General features: G+C 32.5%; 1 protein-coding gene across 2 annotated transcripts in view; it reads right to left on the reverse strand.

The window, feature by feature from the left end:
* LOC118198560 (uncharacterized) overlaps positions 1-13872 on the reverse strand; it is a 47498-nt gene that overhangs the window by 19552 nt on the left and 14074 nt on the right. For both annotated transcript variants that reach the window (XM_085820606.1, XM_085820607.1), the window contains exon 4: positions 13583-13763. In XM_085820606.1, coding sequence (XP_085676732.1) covers positions 13583-13763 — 181 coding nt within the window. The remainder of the gene's footprint in view (positions 1-13582; positions 13764-13872) is intronic.

Here is a 13872-nt window from a genome sequence, read left to right on the forward strand (position 1 = left end):
GTCATAGTATCGAGGTAAGTTCGAAATCAGTGTTTGACGTGTATTTTATTAATTTTATGTAATGTATTTGTAGCGCTCTTTACACTATCCATAATTAAATTCTTTTAATGTTTAGCTTATAATTCTAGTATTTTTAAATAAATCTGCGTTGAATGATTGTTAGATAGAGTTCAGATCACAGAGCTTGTGTTCCATTTAGTAAAATAACAACTTTTATTCGTTACATCTGCAGGTTTATGCAATTAAACTGCTCATATTTCGAAACAGAAACAAATTTGTTAATATGTTAGTTTCAAAACAAATAAGTTTAATATTAATGTTCTATCTATAGTCTAATAATTTCTCATGTTAAATACTTATGTATCTTTTAAAACATATCGCGTTAGAATATTCATATTTTTCATTTTGTGGACGGATGTAACATCATTATTCCATACATGTTATCATTGATCCCAGCGGGAACTACGTTAGAATATTTTTCAGAACATTATTACACTATGTATGTTATTATTAATCTCAATGAAAAAGAAAAAATAAATGGAATATTATTTCATTAATACATGCGATAAGTTTCGCCTTAAAAGATTATATAGTCGGATAGCAATTACGTATTTGTAAAAGTATTCAATGTATATTATTTTTTGTGTTAAGATAGTTTTAATCCACGAGTCTTTACCAACATATAAAGCATCTATTAAGTTACATTATAACCAGCATTTACAAAAGGCAATAATCGAAATGCTATGATTTTGACATATTTTTAACTATAATGTAACATACTATGAACATTAGGGAAAAAAATTCTATTTTTTTCTTTATGCTTGTTGAAAAGTAAAATATTGATAAAATGGTACAACATTCATTCTAGTACTTATAATGTAAATTTACATATAAATTTTGTATTGTAAATTTGGTGCAAAGTTCATTATAAAATGCATTTGCTAATATTTAATAGTTATAGCATTCAATGTCAAATCATGGAAATTTAAGTAATGATACGTCAGTTGCATATATTAATTTCAATATTCAGCTTAATGCCAAATTTCTTCTATATCTGAGATCACATGTATTTTTCGAGAATAATTCTATTGTGTCATCTTTTCATTTAAAAATCTCTTTGGGATATATTTTAATGTGAATTATTTTCGAAATTATCCTCATTAGAATGAATGTTGTTCTCTTTATTATGTTTGAAACTGCCATTAAGTTAAAAAATGTGTTCAGAAAACTATTTATTACTGAATGTTTAAAATAAGTTCTACTGCTACTTTTTGACATGGGGTATCAATTTGAATTACAGTTGGTTTTAATTAATCGTTGGTTTTATTTTTAAGAACTGCTTGATAAAATTCAACAAATTAGTTCAATCTATGAGTTCATCTGAAAAACCTAAAATTTTTATTCCAATTCTGTCATGTGTATATATTTCAAGAATGAAGAAGAATTACAAATTCACTATCCAACAATACTAATATAAGTTGCTGATATAGCCAAACTTAAAATAACCCATTTTAAAACCAGATTACATAAATCATCACATATTTTCGGTCATCGAATTTCTTTGTCGTTAAAAGTGTCATAGATTTAATAAATCCAAGGGCCAAGGTAAACTCAGAGCTTGTTTTTCATAGTTCATATTTGCTAAGTTATAAATTTTGCTGATGCAAAAGTTTGTAACTTATGCAAACATATGCTTAGAGTATTTGAACTAGTGTTGAAAAATAACCGGAATTTAAAATGTAATTGACAGTATGCCTTAAAGCCTGTTTTGGTAAAAGCATATTTACGGGTGCCCATTGACAAAAATTGGCGATACATGGATACCGAGTTTGTGCAATTCTTTGACCATGTTATTTTGGCTTGTGTAGCGACGATTTGTGTGCCAAAAACCTCCGCTACACAAAGACAAGAGATTGCACATACTCGGTATCCATGTACACATCAACCTATTTTTACTTTAAAAAAATCAACGAATTGTACAAACTTGGCATCACGCACTCCCTTGACTTTATCCATGTACACATCGACTCATTTTCACTTAAGAAAACTTCAGAGAATTGCACAAACTTGTGCTTCCTTGATAATACAGGGGGCACCCTTCAATATACTCTAACTGCTGTTTTTCATAAATTAAAACATTTTAGGCATTTAAGATATCTTCCTGTAAGTTACAACTAAATGAATGACTCTTAAGCATAAAAATATCAAATTTTTATTTAGAGTAGAAGGAGTTAAACTTTTTAAATAACAGTGTCAGAAAAATATACTTTTTAAAATATGTAAACCATTGTTTGAAGTACAGAAAAGTCTTCCTCAGCAACTATACCTCTTTAAGTGACTATGTCAAGTATTCTGATGATACAAACATTGATATTAATTATCACTAAGAATCATGCTTTGTGAAGTAACCACCTCCATTAAATATCAAAATTGTACAAAATTATGAAAGGTTATAGAGAGGTTTTACTGTATATTTATACTTAAAGTATATCATATCACTGTTAGATGTCGGTGATGTAAAAGATATTATCTGATCATAAATATTTCAAGCATTAAATAGCTTAGTAAGTCAATAAGTTTTCAGATTCTGACTTTGTACCCTGTCTTTCACTATGTAATATTTTTCTAGAAACTGTGTTAAGTAAGTAAGTTTCTGTCTTAAATACCACTTAATGTAATCAGGTATCATCTGTTCTGGCTGTAAAACTTAATCGTAATTAGTGAATAGATGAATATCTCTAAAACTAAAGATGGCACTCTATGTAAAAAATACAAGTATTAAAATGTCTATGAGAGGAACATTTAAAATATTAAATCCGCAATCAATTTTTATGACATCTAAGATAGAAAATACCCAAACTGACTAGTTAATTCAGAGGATGAATCATGTAACATCATTGTTCATGTGTTTGTTAATTGTGTAAATTTTGAAGTTTATGCATTAATTTATGTTCATTGATAACTATATTATTGGCCTTATAGACATATACATGCATTTCAAAATTTTGTATATTTTGCAAGTGAGCTAAGTATTAATGCTGTTACGTATAAATTCATATTATGTGGAAAAGTAGTTTTTGATCTAACACTTTCTGAGAATTTTTTAATGTTGATCATCAAGCTTAAAGCATACAGCTGAAATTACCACTATTAACCATAATTTAATTAATTTTCCTGTTTCAGCGGAAAAATATTATAGAATCAAGGCATTTCCAAATCAGTTATATTTTCTTCTTAAATTTTTAAGATCATTCTATATTCATCATGTATTATAGACACAGTATCAAGGGATTCTATTCAATTTTTCAGTTAGAATTTGGGACGAAGTTGTGAAGTCATACCTACATTAAATGATTGATTATTTGAAATATGACAAAGCAAGAAAGGGCCATCTGTCCAAGGAAAGAAATATTTTAAGGAAAACTTCATGTTACAGAAACATTTACACAGACAACCCATTTTCTAGGATTTGAATCTAGAGCCAAATGCTAGTGTAATTATTTATAGTAATATTACAATCAAAATATTTAATATTTGAGAATACATCATTTATGTATTTTGTAAAGACAAATATGTTCTAAATGCATAATTATTTGGAAGAAATTTTAAGTAAATTATCTGCAACTTTTACATATATATATCCTCTAATATTTCACATGAAAATACATGTTCTTCTTACATAATCACTTGCAATAACCTTACAAGCAGAACACTAGTAATCTACAAATATTCCCTTTAGTAATTCACATACAAAAATTACGATCTACACTGACTACCAATAAGTATTGTAACAGCTTTAAATAATATTAAAAATCTTGTAGTTTAAATAATTTAAATAGATGAACATTAAGATATTTGTGAATGGCAATATTTGAAACCAGACTCGAGTGCCTCGTGCGACTCTCGCACGAAGAATGTAAATTATTTTTAAATGATAGAATATGTTTTCTCTTCTTGTTTGTATGTCGCCATTTTGAGTGCTAAATAAAGTTTTTTTTCTGTGTTCCATCATTGGAGTTGCTTCATATTGCCAAAGAAGTATCACAGTCTTAATTATTTTGGAGGCACCGACCGAAATCGAATAATCGTGCGTATTTTTATTTTATTAGTTCATCACTGAACATAATATTAGTGATACCAGATTATTACTTAATGTTTATATAGAATTGTTTTATGTTATTAGTTCATCACTGAACGCAATATTAGTGATACCAGATTATTACTTCCTGTTAATAATAAATTGTCTTATTTTATTCCCGTATTTGATATTATATTTAATATTCATTTTAGTTGTCCAGACGGTAGATATATATATTGCTCTATGTTATTATTCTTATTTTAATCACAATTAATGTGGTACAGAGAATGAAATTCCTATAATTTAAATATTTCATTTTTGAGGTATACGTACTTAACAAAGTGCATTTAATTTCGTGATTCCTGACTGCATTAATTAACTAAAGTAATTGAATTGAGCTATTTTGAGGAAATATAAAGAACACAGTGTTCGTTAATTTTAAACATAAAAAAATGTCCTACTTGGGTAGAGCTCGTAAGGAAGATTTGCAAAATCTCGCGGCTGAACTGGGAGTTCATGTGACTACAGATATGAAAATAGTCGATTTAAAACAGAAAATTGTTGAAAGTAGTGATTATGATGAAGTATTCGTCAAAGGAGTCTTAGACACAATAATAGAAGAACGGAAAGAGAGGGAGAAAAGAGAAAAAGAGAGAGAGGAAAGAGAAGAACTGAAAGAGAAAGAGGAAAGGGAAAGAGAAGAACTGAAAGAGAAAGAGGAAAGGGAAAGAGAAGAACGTAGGAGACAGGAAGAAACAGAAGAGCGGAGAAGAAACGAACAGTATGAATTAGAGAGATTAAGACTTGAAGCAGAGACAAAGTCTCAAAATACCGGACAGATCCGGCCGAAAACGGAGCTGCGTCACCTGATGCAGAAATTCGATGACAAGAAAGGAGATATCAGTCTATATTTGCTATTGTTTGAAAGGCAAGCAGAATGGGCTAAAATTGATAAAGAAGAATTTGTATCTCATTTACTAGGACTACTTCCTTACGAAGTAACCCAGTTAATAGCTAGAGAACCCTCCGATAAAGCTAAAGACTATGAACACGTGAAAAATTTATTGTTAAGACGGTTTAAATTAAGCCCGGAAAAGTTTAGGCAGAAATTTATTAAACATCAAAAAAGTACCGAATCCACATGGGTGGATTTCAATTATGAAATAGAAAATTATTGCAAGGAATGGGTGACTGGTCTAGGAGTTAAGACTTTTGATCAGTTGCTAGATTTGATGGTGCTTGACCAACTTAAACGTCGAGTTCCTCCTGAAATTCGAGATCATTTTCTTGATAAATGGGTAGAGATGATTTCATCGAAAAAATTAGCTGAAAAACTTGATGCCTATGAAAACGTTTGCGGAAACTTTCAAAAGAGGCCTGTAGTGGATCGGCAGAAAGAAAGATACAATGCACTAACTCAAGGTAAATTGAGTTCAGATAATAAAAATAAAACTGAAAAAAAATTGTCATCAGGATTTAATTCGCAAAGCTGGTTTCATAGACCTAGAAGTCCACGTCCAGATGATAAATATGAAAAACGAAAAACGCCACAATGCTATCAGTGTGGGTCCTATCAACATTTAAGACCCCAATGTCCAAAACTTGAGAATAGTACTGAATCTCCGGCTAATCTTAACAGAATTAGTGCAAAACCAGAGGATAAATTTCTATTACCTTATACTAGTATGGGTTACGTAAATGGTCATAAAATTCCTATATTAAGGGATTCAGGTGCTAGTATTGATATAGTTTGTCGCAAATACATCACGCCGGAAATGCTGACAGGTGAATATGTGTGGGTGCAACAGCCATTAGATTTGAATCCAACCTGTTTACCATTGGCTGAGATCGAACTAAATTGCGATCTTGGGCGAGTAATAACTAAGGCTGCCATTATTAGAAATGAACTCGACAAAGGAAGGTATTTATTAGGCAATCGAACTTTTGCACTGTTGAATAAACAAAGAAAGGAACCTGATAATCATCCTCCCCAGGTTAATGCCGTCTCTACTAGAGTTCAAAGGAAAAGAAAAATAGCTGAAGAGAAGATCTTGGAACCGATGAAAGAAGAAAATAAAGCATCCAGAGATATCTTTGAAGAAGTTAAATCACCGGAATTAAACGTGGAAGATTTTCACGAAAATTTGAAAAACGATGAAGAGATTAATACTGAGAATCATTTTGCAATGCAGCGTTATCATCATCTTTCGGCTTTTGATTTAATATCAAAGTCGCTACTAATAGACGAAGAAAACAATTGTCGAAAGCAAATGACAATTGAATATTTTCCGAAAGGCACAGATGAACTGAGGAAAGGTTTTGCTGTGAATTATAGCCGAGGAACTGGTCCAACATGGAAGAGATCTAGGCGCCGTCAAGGAAAAAAAGGAAGACTAATTTGAACACTGTCTATTTTCTTCCTATTTAAATGTGGTGTAAAAATATTTGTTTAAAACTTTAAAATTTTGGCCTGAAGTTTGGAAATTTACCAGAGAAGTTACCTTTACTCTTTAAGCAATTGAGCAAGCCGAGCTTATAAACTTTCGAATTTTTACAGAACTTTTCCCTTCGGCAAAAGTCTCTCCGTTGGGGGAGAGGTTGTAACAGCTTTAAATAATATTAAAAATCTTGTAGTTTAAATAATTTAAATAGATGAACATTAAGGTATTTATGAATGGCAATATTTGAAACCAGACTCGAGTGCCTCGTGCGACTCTCGCACGAAGAATATAAATTATTTTTAAATGATAGAATATGTTTTCTCTTCTTGTTTGTATGTCGCCATTTTGAGTGCTAAATAAAGTTTTTTTCTGTGTTCCATCATTGGAGTTGCTTCATATTGCCAAAGAAGTATCACAGTATTTGGAAACCTATGCAAATGATGATATCTGCGGTCCTAAGGTACGTCACGGACTCCGCCGTGGTATATTGTGTACGAAACAGCATCGGCTTTAGTGGCATGCAAGATGCCTCGCAGTTCGGAGCTCTCTGATTTCGAGAAAGGTATAATTATCGGGTATCACAAATGTGGCCGATCCTTAATCACATAGGCCGCTGTCGATTTTGGGTACTTCAGATCGCTAGATATGTCCCTTAAGAAGTGGAAGGTAAGCGGTGATTGTCGGAATGTGCCCCGAGTCGGCAGACCAACGAAACTGGGAGATAAAGACCGGCAAGTGCTGTCCAGAGAAATTCGGAAGAACCGCATCCAACCGATGGCCCTTATCCGCGAGGAGTTTCAACAGGCATCCGGGAGTATTGTTTCAATGAATACCATTCGTAAGGAAGCACATCTGCTTGGTTTTCATGGTCGTGTTGCTGCCTGTAAGCCTTTGATAACAAAGTCCAACCGCGCTGCTCGGTTAATGTGGTGCAAAGCACATCGAAATTGGACCGTAGATCAGTGGAAACGGGTTCTTTGGAGTGACGAATCAAGGTTCACCCTTTACCGTTCGAATGGCAGGGTCTGGGTCTGGCGTCTACCTGGAGAACGTCTCCTGCCAGAATGCATTGTGCCAACAGTCAAGTTCGGCGGAGGTGGAATTATGGTCTGGGGGTGTTTCTTCTGGTATGGGCTGGGACCCTTGGTCCCCATTCATGGTAAGCTCAACTCCGATGCCTACTGCACTATTTTGGATGACAATGTGCTTCCTACGTTGTGGCAGTTTTACGGGTTGGACCCCTGTTACTTTCAGGACGACAATGCCAGTTGTCATGTTTCGACGTTAACCAAGGCTTGGTATGGTGCCAATGGAGTTCATCGAATGGACTGGCCTGCCCAGAGTCCAGACCTGAAGTCTATCTAGAACCTCTGGGACGAGTTGCATCGCCGAATTCAGGGATGCACTACCCGTGCAAAATCGGTGAAGGAACTTCTGTGTCTTCTCCAAGCCGAGTGGAAGAAAATACCACTAGCTGTCACACAAGACTTGTGGAAAGTATGCCCCGGAGGGTCCACGCTGTAATTACCTCTCGTGGAAGCTCTACCAACTATTGATTTTGAATAAAGTTAGTTTTCTTTTCTATCATAGGTGTCCAAATACTTATTGGTAGTCAGTGTACTTACACTATTATTTCCTGTAATCTTTACAGATGTATACATTGGTAAATCACATATGAAAAACATGTTATACTTACACGATAATTTCCTGTAACATTACAGATCTTTGATCTGTAACCTTTACAGACATAGATCTGTAACCTTTACAGACATATGCTTCGGTAATCAACATACAAAAACTTTGTTATGCCTGCAGAATATCTTCCTGTAACATTACATATCAAACATCTGTAACCATTACAGGTATAATCTTTGTAAAGTTACTAAGAATATTTCTGTTTTGATTACTCAAATAATCCATGGCATCCCAGTTTCCACGACTTTTCTTAGTAACCTTACAGAATTTTTTTACAGTGTGTTTCAGCTAATAGATCGGGTAAAAAAAAAACCTCTGGAACTTCCTTATGAAGGAGCATTTCTTGTTATTTATCGCAAGGACAAATATTTTACTATTAGCATAAAATGAAAACATGTTAATGTATCCCTAGATAGCTTTAAAACACCATATATTTTAGCTCAGGAAAATTCCCAGTTGATACAACCTGACTACAGTAACTTGCAGAGACCAAACTCAAATTCCGATGTGAATCAAAAACATTCTCGCACAGGCAGAACTATACATTTACCTGTTAGATTCAAGGACTCACTAAATTATTTTGATAGTGGTTAACACTGCACTACTAGTTACCACCTATTTCTCCATCTTCGTAACGTAACGTAGTTGCTGGTAGGGGAGTAGTGTAGTGGCCCAGTTATTGCATGAGAAATAATTATTTTTTATTTCATATATTTGTTCATGTGTTTAATTATTTTATAAAATTAACTTTAATATTTTGTTAATATTCATATTTATATTTTTATGCTGAATAGCAATAAGTAGTTCATATTTATATTTAAATTTCTTTATGCTGAATGGCAACTGGTTCTAGTTCTGATTCATGATTGCTAGGTTTTGGTTTCAAAACGTTGCTCGTAGCGTCGTATTTCGATAGCTGAAAAATAAAATGCAATAAACTTAGCTATTATTTTATAATTCATGCTTTCCTAATCATAAATTAATTTTAAACATTAGTAGCCAAGGCTGCAATATCTTGCTGCCTGATGCAGTCTCTGTGGGTCCTAAATTCTGCGACTCCATGCAGCCATACGAGCCCTGGCGCTGGTTCTGGGTTTATGTGAATAACAAATTAGTTATTCTTAATTCAAATAGCCCTAAATGTTATTTTTGAGTCTATAAGTATCACCAACAAAATCTATTTTTAGCATATGGCAAGAAAGTTTTGGTAAATTTTTCCTCGGCAACATTTTTTAGCGCATTTAACTTAATTCTGTAATCATCACCAAGCGTAATGTCAACATAAAAGGTTACCATACTCCTTTATTATTCAATTACTAACATTAAAAAATTGCTTAGGCATCGCTGCATGAGTCATTACTCAAGTTGTCATGTTTTGATAAACATGCGGTGATGAAAGGAAAGTATAATAAATAATGATTCGCCAGTTTAGTGTCAGATCAACGATGTATCTATGTGGCATGTTTCGGTTTGAGATGTGTGCCAAAAAGCAGGCACGCAGCAACGGAGCCAAATTACTGATCGTAAAAATTTATGCTAAAATGTTTGTTTCTTCAATAACAAGGTAATTTATTTAGTGTCGAAGTGAAATTAAGAATCTTCCTAGTCCCTAGTTCCGCTGATAAGCCGGAATTATCATGCGAACTTGCATGAGGTGATCCGGTACTTTCCAGATGTTTTATTATGGGCGAATCAAATGCGCATGCGTAAAACATAGGAGAAAAACGTTGTTGGTTGTTTTGAGGTTCGCATTTTAGATTATTCCGGATAATGGACGTCCGGATTTTGAACTTTGTACTGCATATCTTTATTACTTCTTGATTACTCTATTAAATGGCACAACACAGTGGGCGCAATACGCACGCGACAATTTTGATGATGATGAATTACATTTTTTTTTTTAACAAAAGCAACCAAGCAAGAGATGTCCTTCAGCTATGAAGTGCGAGCAGAGAAAAACGTAGTTTGATTATAATGGTATTTTTAGTAAAAGTTTTCATTAATCTGATTGGCTAAGAACTACACGCAATGCAGAAGATTATGATCACTTACTGCGGAATTAGTTTTCAGATTAGACGCAATTTTGAAAAAGTTATTACCACTTTAAAATAGACAGTTAAAGTTCCCAAATCAAAAGGAGGAATTAAGAGCTAATGCTAACTTACAGTATAATTCGGAGATATATATTTTTATCTTACATATTCCCCTCCTTCAAGGAGAAAACGTCTTCGCGAGAAGAAAGCTTTTTAAGAAGAAGGCATCAGTGTGTTAACAAAGAAAGAAAACTTTTGTAGAATATTTACAATTTAAATAATAAAGGAAATAAATGCCTTCAAGATGTAATTTAGAAATCCTGGAACAAAATATCATTCTGTAAATTAAATTTAGAGTCCAATTTTCAAATTCTTGAAAAAATATAGTTTGATGATCACATAATAAATTCTAAAAATTTTTTGAAAGTCTTTCTCAAAAACTTAAGTATTATAGTCAATATAAAATCAAACTATTTCAATTATACATCCAGGAAATTCTGGTAAATTAGCCCTTGTTTACGCATTCTAAAACAAAAGCGCATATTCTTATTGCAGAGTTATGTAATAATTAATATGCAAACAAAATACAACATAATAATAAACTCGGATGAAAATTATGAGGCCCTGTACAAGCGAATCAGCCTAACGATACGCCGTTTATAGGGTTCCGACGCAAAATCTCAAAACGAAAACAATAGTCCTTCAGGGACAAAGCCACAAAGCCCCTTTGGACTAAAAAAAAAAAAAAAAAAAAAAAAGAAAAAAAAAAAAAAGAAAAAGAAAAAGCTTCTCATTTTTAGCCCCTAAGAACCTCGATTATAGATTAAATCCGACAACAGCTAAGGCAATAATGAAGTAACAGCTAGTAAAAGGTAGAAAGTCTTCACGTAAACGAGCTTTAATATGTCTTTTGAGAAAAAAAAAAAAAAAAAAAAAAAAAAAAAAAAAAAAAAAAAACTGAAATGTTTCAGATTTTAAATTACGTCCAAAGGGGCGTTTTTTAACATTTTGCGTGTTACCTTTTTTTATTAAATATCATGTTCCTCGCACTTAAACCATAAGATCCAGTGCAACAGCAATATCGCAAAATAGTTTTAAAACGAGCATATCTTTAGAATTTCCGATACAGAGACTCACACGCTGGAGATAAAAATGTTTTTTCTGCACAACGTTGCCATTGCTCGCTTTGAAATCCTTGAGTTTGTTAATCAAAAATTCGTCAAAGTTTTAAAAAATAGGAAATCGATCATAAAACAAATTTCAAATTTCAAATTTGGTCTTCCACATGCTCATATTCGTTGGAGGATTACGTTATTCAAAATTCGATGACTCTATGTACCGTTGTTTTATCACAATACGAGAAATATACATACATTTATGCAGATTTTTCATTATTTAATTTCTTCAAATATAATGCAGGACTCTAACATTTTGTGGCATCAGTTTGAAAAGTGAACCGACATTTATGAGTCCGACGCAAAATGCCAAAACGAAACTAATAGTCCTTCGGGATTCAAATCCCTTTGGACTAAAAAAAAAAAATTGGTCTTTTTTAATAAAGGGAAAGGGGCCAGATTAGATTTTTTAAAACTAAAATGAGAGAAAGTAAATATATATTTTACAGAGATTAATTACATACTAACATTAGATTGCTTGTAAATGCCACCCTTCTTTACCCGCCTCTTGGTTTAGGTTCAAATGATCATATCACAGTAAACATGTAATTTAAGTATAGTTAATGCCCGCTTTTTTTTTAAAGTTTGGCGAATTTTGAATTTGGGAGTTTATTTTCTGTAAGAAAATTTATTAATAGTCAAGCTTCTTTCTGAAAAAAATTATTATTATCGCAAAATTTTTTATTCTAATCAGTTGAATGCGAATAGTGTTAAAGATTACTTTTTGAGATGTTAGAAAGCAAGTTAATTAATTTAATGGTATTGAATTTAAATTCTCTTCTTTCGTTATAAATTTTGAGTTTTTCTAGTCTGACATGTCTAAATGTAAGTAACTGATATTTTCTATTTGAAGGCTCATCTTGTTAAATTTTAGGCAAGTAGGAGATCTGTATCTATATATGACATCTATTTATATCTATATCTATCGATCTATCTCTATATATTCATACGAAGAATGTACTAAAATGATATTATTACTGAAACTAACGAGAAGGAAAATGAGCCGTTTTCCATTTCTATTGAAAACGAATTCGGCCATGGTTTGTTAGAAATAGCACAATCCCAGTTCCACATAAACAGGATTTTGTTGTAATATTACATTAAAAAATTCTAACTACCATTAAAATTATTCCAGACATTTGCCGGAAGATTAATTTTAAATTTTGTGTTTGCTTAAATTTAATGGCACATTCATTCTGAAAATTAATTAAAAAAATTCTTCTTGTTATAGTATTTTATTGGAATAAAAATTTTTATAGGCAACTAGTAAACTCTAAATGAAGTGCATTTGGTAATTCATAAAATGGAAGTCTAAAAAGAATAGAATCCAGAAAAGATCTTTTGTTTGTATTAAGTGGTTTACATTTTTGTTAATCAGCAGAAAGCATTCATTATCATGAAGTGAAGTTATATTTAACTCCAAATAGTTGCTGGTTATTAAGCGAAAAAAAACTTACTTAAGTAATGAAAAACATTATTACACACTTATTTATTCAAAAAAAAAAATATTGAAAGGTAAAGCACTGTACCAATCTAACCTTCAGAATTTCTACTTCAACGAAAAACATAGTCACGAACTGTCTTGTCCATGGATTTTTATGGAAGGATGGTTGCCAAAGCAAGGTGATTGAACTTCTATTTTCGTCCAAGTTTTGAAAGACAGCACACCCAGGGGTGGTCCGAGGATCTCCCACTCTTCTGCCTTACCACCAGTCCACACGTAAGGACTTTGGGCTCGCCATATATTTAGAGTGCTCCCATGCCGCAAAGACACTATATATTTACAAATATCCATACCTTCTCCAGTATTCGAACTCGAGCTCTTTGGCACCGCAGTCGACTCCCCTAACCACTAAACCATATGGGCGGCATATTCAAGGATTCCTTTATAGAAATATTTATTTTCATTTATTTGTTGTTTTACATGCATTAAAATCGGAAAATGCATATTTCTATCTTTCGTTATAGAAGGAAATACCGAAAAATAATAAAAGTATTACAAGTTTTGGATTTTCTAGACTTTTTCTGGATTTTATACTCAGATTAAATTAATGCAGTTTTCAAATTTTTTTCGAAATGAGAAATAAGATGTTAAGAGCAAAATGTGCAGATTCGGCATTGTGACAATCATATGCAAACTGTGATTAAAATTATACTTACAGACACATCAAGCTGTATTGTCTCAAAATTTCAGATCTTTCATTAGCTTCATCCGTTATATTCAATAATTCCGACGCCATGTGGGCTTCTACAGCATGATGGAGCTCAGCCCTCGGCTCGAAGCAATTTTTGTCGAGATTGCTCAGTACTTCCTGATAGCACGGAAGACTTTCCACAAAGACTGCAAGAAATGGGACAATTAAACATTTATACGATACTTCCTGAAGCAAGTATGAAGCGTAAGCCTAAATATATATATATTGCTGTACATTTTTAAAGGATTTGATTAT

This window comes from Stegodyphus dumicola, chromosome 7 (assembly GCF_044657685.1).
Source record: "Stegodyphus dumicola isolate Sdum_Otavi_A_Nest chromosome 7, ASM4465768v1".
NCBI lineage: Eukaryota > Metazoa > Arthropoda > Arachnida > Araneae > Eresidae > Stegodyphus > Stegodyphus dumicola.